The following is a 9,915-nucleotide window of genomic DNA, read 5'->3' as shown; positions in this document are numbered from 1 at the left end:
GCACAGGGAGAACATGGAGACTCCATGCAGAAAGACTGGGGCCGGGAATCGAACCCAGAACCTTCTTGCTGCAAGGCAACAGCTCTACCAACTGCGCCACTGTGCAGCCCTCATAAAAAACATATATAACAAAACAAAGAAATTTTCAAAAACTTGGCAGATTCCTAAATTTCATAAAATAGAAAATATGAACATTAAAGTACAAAATTGCTTCAAACACTACAATATAATCGCCTAGTATAACACAACTTAGCATAGTCGACTGTAGTATAATATGGTAAAGCATAGCTAAGTAGAGTAGTTCATGTGTTCAGGTGTTTGGTGAAGAATCAAACACATTTTTGTAATCCACCACTGCGTGCGATAAGCATACTTCAAAAGTAATAATTGTGGATTAGTTGAAGTAAAATATCAACATTGCTGTCAGAGCACATTTCAGCAAAAGACAAACCTTTAACCAATCCCACAACACCTGTGCCAAACAGCTGGACGGGAGCCGGGAGAACACTTCAGAGGTTTCTTCATACACTGTGATACTGACTGCTACAGGAGATCCCTTAATTAAATTTCAGAGAAAAAAGTTAGGACAAAAGTAGAAAAAAATATATATTTTTAGTGGTCCTGCTACTGTTGCAGGTTGTACACCTACAATCATCAGCATCTACAGCAACTCTTTGAAGAACTCTTAATATAAGTTGCAAGAACATTCCGTTTCCTTTTGGTAAATATTTTTGAATTAATGTATTCCAATATGGTCACTTTTTAAAAAATAAGAATTTACTTTAAGAAAAAAATAATTTCTTGAACCAGATCAGTGAGTGTTGTTATTAGATGACAGAGGCTGTGTGGTCTCTGGGGTTTTGTTTGGCCTCGGATGGGCAGATGTTCCCCCCACCGTGTGGACACACCCATAGACTGCCCAGGGCGACCAGGAGCCGGGCAGACAATGTGACCGAGTGGCCGTGTTGGGGTCCACCCGCTCCGGGGGGAGGGGTGTGTGTGCTCCAGTTGTCAGCTGGTCCATCTGGAGGAATGTTCCGCTGACTCTCCGCTTCGGTTTCGGACTGAGCTCCTGAACTTCTGCGGTACAAACTTTTTATTTCCGCTCATGAGATTCCGGGTTCCGGTCCACATCCTCACCTCAACGGTATGGCCATAGCTGCGCGGTCCCGGACGGGGTTTTACCGGCAGGAGGTGAGCAGAACCGTGTGGGAAGTACCGGAGAGGTACCGGGACTTAAAGCAGGTCGGCACCGGAGCCTACGGAACCGTGTGGTGAGTTCAGAAAGGAAGGAGCTTTCAGAATGAAAAAAATAATCATTTGGGATGTGTTGCTTATTTTTAATAGTTTGCGGCCATGTCTTTTTTTTTGTAAACTATTTTTTGAATTTTATTTCAAAAAAGTGAAAAGTGAAAGAAATACTTGGCACTTTAAACTGAAAGTAATACTGGAATACACCATTTTTATTTCACCCAGAAGTAGTGAACAAGAAATAGATTTGTATTTTTTCATTTATCCTGATTCTTTGAGACTTATGGTAAGATTTACTGTTTTAACCAAGTCAAGCTGCAGCTTTGGTCACTTTTTGGCCACAGCTGGCTCTGCGGGGCCCCTCTGCATTGTGAGAGTGGATGAGGGTCAACAAAGAACCTCCCTTCCACCCTCATTGTTTATGAGAAGTCAGACACTCAGTTAAGTGTGATGAATGCTCCACTACTTTGTCTTAGATGACAAAGGTTGCCTTTTTCCCACTGCAAACGCTGTGACCTAGCAGAGAAGGTTTCAGGGGTTGAACAATAATATTGATAAAAGTTTCTTTGAAGTGAACTTTGATTTAAATGTTAAATGTGCAATGAGGAGAAAATCAAACTTTTTATAACAATAATACCTCCATTTCTATATCTGTATTTTACTCTCTTTTTGTGTTTCTTTAGCTCGGCTTGGGACCGGCGCTCAGGGACACAGGTGGCCATCAAGAAGCTCCACCGGCCCTTCCAGTCCAAACTTTTTGCCAAAAGAGCCTACAGAGAGCTGCGACTCCTCAAACACATGAAGCATGAAAATGTAGGGAGATTTCAGCTGCAATTTGTGAATTTGTTGTTCAGACATAGATAAACTGTAGTATAGCATAGAATAGCACAGCACAGCATAGTGAGTATTGGATAGTAGAGGATAGGACAAAGTACTATACTATAGCATAGTTTTGCATAGGAGGCTGTAGGCCAGTGTATTACAAAATAGTATAACATAGTATAGTATTGTATCATGTAGCATAGCATAGTGCAGTGCAGTGTAGCATACTATAGAATTGTGTAGTTTACTATAGTATAGCACAATACAGTGCAGTAAATTACAGCAAAGCATATTGTAGCATAGTACAGACAGTAGTTTGTAGAATAGCACAGAATAGCATAATATGGCACATAGTGATCCAAACTTTGGTTCTGTTCAGTCAGCTCTTTTGACTCCCAAATGATTTGTTATCATCTGTACCCTCATATCTTAGCTTAATTTGGTGAATATGAATTGTTTCTATGTTAATAAATTTGCTTGCAATAATGTTTGTAAAATAAGCTTTATGTTTACTAATTTTATGAATTTGGTCTGTTGTGAAAGCAGGCTTTCTTTTTTTTTAACTTTCCTACAAAACTTCAGCCAAACTTTTCATTTTTATTGGACAAGATAACAAATGAACCAAATGCTGCTGGAAAATCTACCAAACAGAACTGTAACTGAAACAAGACCAAACTCAGTAAGCAAACTATGCACTCTGTGCATATTAGTATTCAAATAAATATCATATCTCAGATGCTGTTCACCCTCTCTGTTAGTATTTGTCCCAGGGTTTTTTGTAGAAGACAAGTTGACAATCAAAATAAAGTTCTGAGGGGCGGAGCCACTGAGAGTGAGAGCTGAGCAGCTAAAGGGAAAAACCTTGGGACTCTGCTCTTTTGACTGACTCCAAAGCATTGGCTGTTAGATTATTTTGAGCCTGACCCATCACTAGTAGTGTAGTACAGTGTGGTATGGTGTGGCGCTCCATTAGCATAATGTTCAATAGCGTAGCATAGTAAATTTGAAATCATTTTCCTGGTCTTTATCAGGTGATTGGCCTGTTGGATGTTTTCACAGCTGAGATCTCTTTGGATCGGTTTCGAGACTTGTAAGCTCCTTTTCTCTTCACTTCTTCCAGAAGTTTTATTCATTTTTTATGTCCTAATCATAACACTGATCTCCTTACTTTCAGCTACCTGGTGATGCCGTTCATGGGCACCGACCTTGGCAAGCTGATGAAGATGGAGAGGTTGTCGGAGGATCGCGTCCAGTTCCTGGTTTATCAGATGCTGAGAGGCCTTAAGGTGGAAAGAATTTCTCCAAACATTCTCTGTTTTCCAGGGGAAAAAAAACAAACAGGAATTTTATTTTTCTCTGAACAGAGCTTATGTTTTTCCTGTATCTTTTTCCTCTGCAGTATATCCACTCTGCAGGGATCATCCACAGGGTGCGTGAACTTTGACCTATTGAGCCATAAGCTTTACCAAGTCTGTTTATCTGTTCTTTTATCTACAAAACACTATTAAAATTCTGTGCTGCATTTCTAAATACCCCAGCAGGCCTTGTTGACATTACCTTCCTATGTTTAACATTTAATGAGTACAAATTAAAGAGTAAATACATTCTGTATACTGATGTGTAATAAGATATTATCTAACAGGACCTCAAACCTGGAAATTTGGCCATAAACCCTGATTGTGAGCTAAAGGTAATTCAGTGGTAAGCCACCTTGTCTTGCTTTATTCTCATCTTTATTTTTAAAAATGTAATGCGGTACCTACCCTCCGTTCTGCTGTAGATCCTGGACTTCGGGTTGGCCCGGCAGGCCGACGCGGAGATGACCGGCTACGTTGTGACGCGCTGGTACAGAGCGCCGGAGGTTATCCTTAACTGGATGCACTACACGCAGACTGGTGATGATGATAATAAAAAACAAAAGGAATCTGATGGAGTAAATGAATCATTTTGCAGCAATGCTTTTGCTCTGCGTTGCAGTGGATATTTGGTCAGCGGGTTGCATCATGGCAGAGATGTTGCTGGGGAAACCCTTGTTCAAGGGAAACGACCGTATCCTTGTCCGGTTGATTGATTTGACCTGATGTCATTTCAGTTTGTTTGAAAATGGTCTTAAGATTTGCTAAAGTAAAAGTTTGTTTTTACTGAATCCATAAATGTGCCTGGATGAGATGTAAAAGCCAGGATGTACTCTAAAATCTTATCTGTACTCCAGTAATTGTGATTCTAAAGTAATAATTTCATTACAGTATATATAGAAAATCTTTACCTGACACAACTCTACAGCATAACACAGACTGGTATGAAAATGCAGATCATAGGTTCATATTTTTGACACTTGGTGTTTATTCGCTCTACATTACAGGTGGCCTGTTTGAACTGACCAACATTTCTACAGTTTGAGAACCAATCACAGGACATATACTGCTACAATACCACAAGCGGAAACATTAACGGATCATGTTTAAGTAGTTCTGAACTTCCTTTATCGTGTGATCGTCTTCCAATGTCTTGTGTTTGTTGAGAGGTCCTGCCTGCAGGGAGGTTCTGTATTTGCCTGCAAAAATGTTGATATGAATGATAGAAATTCATTTGAGCAACGATTCTTAACCGTTTCCTTCATCAGACCTGGACCAGTTAAGAGAAATCATGAAGATTACAGGGACTCCGACTCCCGACTTTGTTCTCAAGCTACAGAGTCAAGATGTAAGTTGTCATTACTCAGCTGTCTTCAGTTTGAATAGACTCTCTGTCCATTTAGATTCACGTTACAGGAGTTCAATAAAACTGGGATAAAACCTTTACCAGGCATACAGTGGCATGCAAAGAGCCAATCACAGCTCTTAAACTTTCACATCATTTGTCACGTTACAACTTCAAATTTGACAAGTCTCCTAGGTCAGATTTCCACCAGGCTGTGGACCAATACTGATCAAGTATTGATTCATGGCTAGTACAAAATTTTTTTTAGCTGAAGCTCAATTTTTTTCTAGCAAATGTTTGACTGTTGGGCTCCAGTGGTGGAGCTCAGCGCACACTGCAAGAATAAATTCGTTTTTTGAATTACTCCCGATGCTACCACGGTATGCCAGGGCCATTTTGAATATATATATATATATATATATATATATAGGAGTAAATTACTGACAAAAAACTCTTTGAAATTTTCTAGAACAAATCAAGGAAATTTCTGAGCTCCAACAGTCAAAAAGTTGAAATTTGAGAAATTTTGAGCTTGATCATTCACATTTTCTAGAATGTCTTGGAAATTTCTGAGTTTGAAAAGTTTCAGGTTTGCTAGAAAAGACCTCAGAAATATTTGGTTAATATCAGAAAGTCTTTTTTTTTCACTTTTTTTTTTTTTTTTTAGCTAAAAGATGATTTAGCAAAAAAAAATCACTTTTGGTAAAACATGACGTAGATCTGTATTTTATGAAGGTGACGATATAAAGGTTAAAATCACACTGAGACCTTTTCTGTCCTTCAACAGGCCAGAAACTACATCCGCAGTTTGCCGAAAGTGCCAAAGAAAGATTTGCACTCCATTTTCTCCAAAGCCAGCTCAAATGGTACGTCAGCGTTTCTTCTGTGGCTTCATTGCCGAAGTACTTGTTTTTTGCCGACTTTCACGCGCGTCTGTGCGCCGCAGCGGTGAGCGTCCTGGAAAAGATGCTCCTTCTGGACCCTGACAGCAGGGTCAGCGCGTCGGAGGCCCTGGAGCTGCCGTTCTTCAGCGAGTTCAGGGACGTTGAGGAGGAGAGCGAGGCGCTGCCGTACGACCAGACCATGGACAACACGGACCTGCCGCTGGAGCAGTGGAAACGTGAGGCGAGACGGGAGGGGTTCACTACGGTTTCCCCAACACACCGAACATGTAGCCGCTACCAAGTAGGCGGGGCTTGTCACTCCAATGCCTGAATAAGACGCCAATGTCTTCTCTTATTGGCTGATAGATGATGAGCGCTAGCAGGATTTGCTCACATTTGTAATGGCAACGCAGTGACTTTTACAGGGCCCGTCTGTAGCGAAGGAGGCTCGTGAAGAACCTAAAACCTTAAACCCCGTTTCTTTTTGTGCAGGTCATACTTTCACTGAGATTCTGACCTTCCGGCCGCCGCGGGACTCAAAGGAAACATCTCTTTAAGAGCTCACACACCAGCAGATACGAACTTTTACCTACGCGCAGAAATATTACTTTTAATCTTATTGGTAGTTGTCCAAATTGTCTGTCAATGCTTTTACTGTCAATAAATAGTTCAGATATTCAAAATAATTACTCCATTTATTTTTGCAAACTGTAGGTGCTTTTATTTACAGGAAATTGACATTTCCTTTTTTTTCTTTTTTTTTTACTTAAGGACTTAACAGTTGACGAAAAACAAGCTAAAGAAAGAGTTCTGCCAATTTTTTATATTGGTGTAATCCCTACTCATAAAACTTAAATTTTCCACTGTCACAAACATGTTGAGTAACATGGACTTACTTTATTCTGTATGTTAAAATTAATGTACAAGTTAATATGAGCCAAATTGCTAACATTAGCCTAAATGCTGTCGCTAGCATGTTGTTTTACATGCTAGCGACAGCTAAACTCCATTCGGTATACTGAATGGAGTTTCTTCCTCCATTCAGTATACTAAGTGTGACTAATAAATAAGAAAAATAGATACAAGCTATTTTTAGGGAAAAGGCTAATGCTAATGGGGAGCTGTGAAGTACTAATGTTTGTGCAGTGTATTAACCGACAAAAGAGATGTAACTTCTATCATGAATATAGGTTAGCCAAAAACCCTATAAATTACAATGAAATACTGCTACTTCTGCCAAGAAGTAAGACCCATAATCGTTTCCCCAGTAAACCTCCCAGGATTAAGGTGGATAGAATGTTCAGTTCCAATGGTATAAATGACATCAGCAGTGATGTCATCACTCTATGATATCACAAGGGAATCTTTCTCTTAAATGTAGCTCACAGACAGAGTTTTCTCTGATCCGTTCCACAGTTCTATCGCGACAGATCACCCTTCAGAGCACATTCGACGTTCAGAGAAGCAAGAAGTTACTAGAATATAGACATGAAGCAACAACAGATTGTTTGCGAACATGAAGCTTTTCCAGCTAAGCTTTCATGGGTCGACATTGTAGACCTCAACATCCAAGTCGACTACAACGCTGTCATTTTCCCTGTTGAAGATGACAGCCCCATTGAGCCGGAAGATGAATCAGAGATCCAGGGGGAATCAAGTCCTTCCGGCGACTTTGAGAGTCCAAGATCATTGGAAGTCAAGCAGAAAACAACACCCTCTGCTGGCTTCAAGATCACCCCCTCAGTGGAAGACGTGGCAGAGACTAGCCAACACGTCAAAGATTTGACAAAGCAGGTAAACGATCTTAAAACAGAACTGCAGAGAAAGAATTTTGAACTCCGTGAGGAAAGAGACAGAAGGACTGCATGTCAGGCTGAAGTCAAATCCCAGCAGGAGGAGATTCAAAGACTGCAAAAACTGTTGGAAAAAGAACATCACCTGCAAGTCAAATGTGAACAGGTTTCTTGCTCTTCCAAAGTTACAACTGACAAGAAAGTTCTTCAACAGCTGGAATACTTCAAGTGGGAGGCTGTAAAATATGCCTCCCACAATAAAGGTCTCATAGAAGTAATGATGGAAGAATACCAAGTGAGACTCAAATATGAGGAGCAGCTCAAAAGTCACTCTGAGCAAGCTTCCAAATTTAAGGCTCAGGAGGAAACGGTGAAAGCTCTGCAGGGTCAGGTGGCGGACCTAAAGGTGGAGTTGAAACTTGCTCTAGAAAACAACCATCCTAGAGTCTCCACCCGACCAGAGGTCCCCCTGCAAAGAGAAGGCTCCCTACAAACAGAGGAGACCAAGGATAGACAGACCTCCAATCAACCAGGGAGGTCTCAAGAAAGGCAGATCTCCAATCAAAAAGGGAGGTCCGAGGAAAGATGGGCCCCAAATCAACCAGGGAGGTCCGAGGAAAGATGGGCCCCCAATCAACCAGGGAGGTCCGAGGAAAGACGGGCCTCCAATCAACCAGGGAGGTTCGAAGAAAGACGGATCTCAAATCAATCAGGGAGGTCTGAAGAAAGACAGACCTCCAATCAACCAGGGAGGTCTGAAGAAAGACAGACCTCCAATCAACCAGGGAGGTCTGAAGAAAGACAGACCTCCAATCCACCAAGGAGGTCTGAAGAAAGACAGACCTTGAATCAACGAGGGGTCAAGCTAACCCCGGCTCGGCCTTTAAAGCGACCCACACCCAGGTGGCACTAACCTAGGTCACTATCCAAGCCCAGGTTTTGCTAACACTTTGCATTATGAAAATTTGAGGCTTTGCACAAATTTTGCAAAGCCTCAGACTATTTATCATCATCTAACATGATGTTAGATGATGAATGAATATTTGAATATTAAAACAGTTGACAATAGAATACGAAACAGAATTCTCAAACAGAGAATAGATTCTCTGTTTGAGAATCTATTCTCAAACAGATTCGTATTCTGTTACGTATCTGAATACGAATCATTCTCAAACAGAGAATGATTCGTATTCTGATTCTAAATACGAATCAGAACCAAAAGACAAACTTTTGGTTCTGATTGGTTTCTAATGTGTTGAATGTGTCTCAGCACATTCAACACATTAGACTACTAGTGTACTGCAGCTATGCAATTGGCAGAAAAACAACCTCACATTATATCATCATTATTTATAGAATGGTTTAGAAAACAAAATTCTATACAGGCTTGTCAAAACTATTTCGACCCATATTAGAACTTTGCATTGATTTCCCTTCATTTTAGCAGCTGCGATTTTGCCTAACCCAGACATTTTCCCTAACCTAAACCAATACTAGCCTCTAAACATTACCCCTGACCCAAAGCAATGAATCCATCATATTAAGACAAGTCTTTGGTCCTAATATGGTGGACCTAAGATGACACTGGACATATAATGGGGGGTTTACATCAGACACATTTTGACCGTCAGGCGCATCTGGTTTACATTCAGACTCTATGTGGAGGCGTGTTGAGGGCCGTTGCGGCGCTCTTCGAGCGTCTAGCTCGGCGCCATTTGAACCGTTTGGAGCGTTTGACGTGTCCAGCGCATCAAATACTTCACATAGACTTTGAATATAAAGCAGACTTGCCTGACGCTCAAAACGTGTTTGGTGTGAATGCACCATGATTGTTTAGTTCCTATGGTAACAATGACATCATCAGTGATGACATCACTCTTTGATGCATCAAAGAGTGATGCACAAACTGTATGCACAAACTGTTTTTTCAGACTTGTTCCTTATAAGTTAACTCGTAGCTTCCTGTAACTTTTAAGTTATGAATCTTCTACAGGAGCATTAAAATTATGTCAAGGCACAGAATCAGCCTAGTAGGTTCACATTCTCAGGTGAGAGACTCACCTGGTGTAAAGTAAATTTTTCCGTACTGGAATTGCAAGTACATAGCATAATAGTTTTTTTTTTTTTTGCTTTTTCCACCACCAGATGATATAACATAAACAGCACTATTCAGAGATGCAATGAGTTTATAGCTGCAGCCCTGATCTGCTAGAAAACATATTAAAGATTGTAGCTTGTGTTATACACATCACGGCTGGTGTCGGTGTAACAGATGCTGATTTTCCTGTAAAAAGTCTAGAACAGGTAGGAGTGATGAGGCAGAAACAAATCTGTGCTTCACTAATCCTCCTGGAATCTGTTCTGGTTAAATAGTTAACATTTCCAAACAGCATCATATCTGATCTTTCCTCAAAATAATCATTGTGACCACGTTATTTTGGTTCACGTTACTAGGAATTTTGAGG

General features: G+C 40.6%; 1 protein-coding gene across 2 annotated transcripts; it reads left to right on the top strand.

Annotated features, from left to right (window-relative positions):
* Positions 1 to 798: 798 nt before the first annotated feature.
* On the top strand, positions 799 to 6,362 carry mapk12b (mitogen-activated protein kinase 12b). Of its 2 annotated transcripts, XM_008401496.3 has the most exons (12): positions 805 to 1,274; positions 1,935 to 2,064; positions 3,105 to 3,163; positions 3,248 to 3,359; positions 3,473 to 3,502; positions 3,716 to 3,763; positions 3,854 to 3,968; positions 4,051 to 4,122; positions 4,697 to 4,776; positions 5,561 to 5,639; positions 5,720 to 5,893; positions 6,150 to 6,362. In XM_008401496.3, the coding sequence occupies exons 1-12, from the start codon at positions 1,150 to 1,152 to the stop codon at positions 6,212 to 6,214; spliced, it is 1,089 nt and encodes a 362-aa protein (XP_008399718.1). In that variant the 5' UTR covers positions 805 to 1,149; the 3' UTR covers positions 6,215 to 6,362. The 2 variants fall into 2 exon arrangements, with proteins under 2 accessions (XP_008399719.2, XP_008399718.1); XM_008401497.3 differs by lacking the exon at positions 6,150 to 6,362 and having other exon boundaries at positions 799 to 1,274; positions 5,720 to 6,143.
* The last annotated feature ends 3,553 nt before the right edge of the window (positions 6,363 to 9,915 follow it).

Source organism: Poecilia reticulata, chromosome 23 (assembly GCF_904066995.2).
Source record: "Poecilia reticulata chromosome 23, P_reticulata-male-v2, whole genome shotgun sequence".
NCBI classification, from domain to species: Eukaryota; Metazoa; Chordata; class Actinopteri; order Cyprinodontiformes; family Poeciliidae; genus Poecilia; species Poecilia reticulata.
The sequence above is the reverse complement of the archived record's forward strand: the minus strand, read 5'-3'. Positions and strand labels throughout refer to the sequence as shown.

Coding starts and splice junctions, on each gene's coding strand:
- mapk12b (XM_008401497.3), top strand. CDS start 1,150: ATGGCCATAGCTGCGCGGTCCCGGACGGGGTTTTACCGGCAGGAGGTG. Junction 1,275..1,934: donor GGAGCCTACGGAACCGTGTG/GTGAGTTCAGAA, acceptor GTGTTTCTTTAG/CTCGGCTTGGGACCGGCGCT. Junction 3,360..3,472: donor AGATGCTGAGAGGCCTTAAG/GTGGAAAGAATT, acceptor TTTCCTCTGCAG/TATATCCACTCTGCAGGGAT.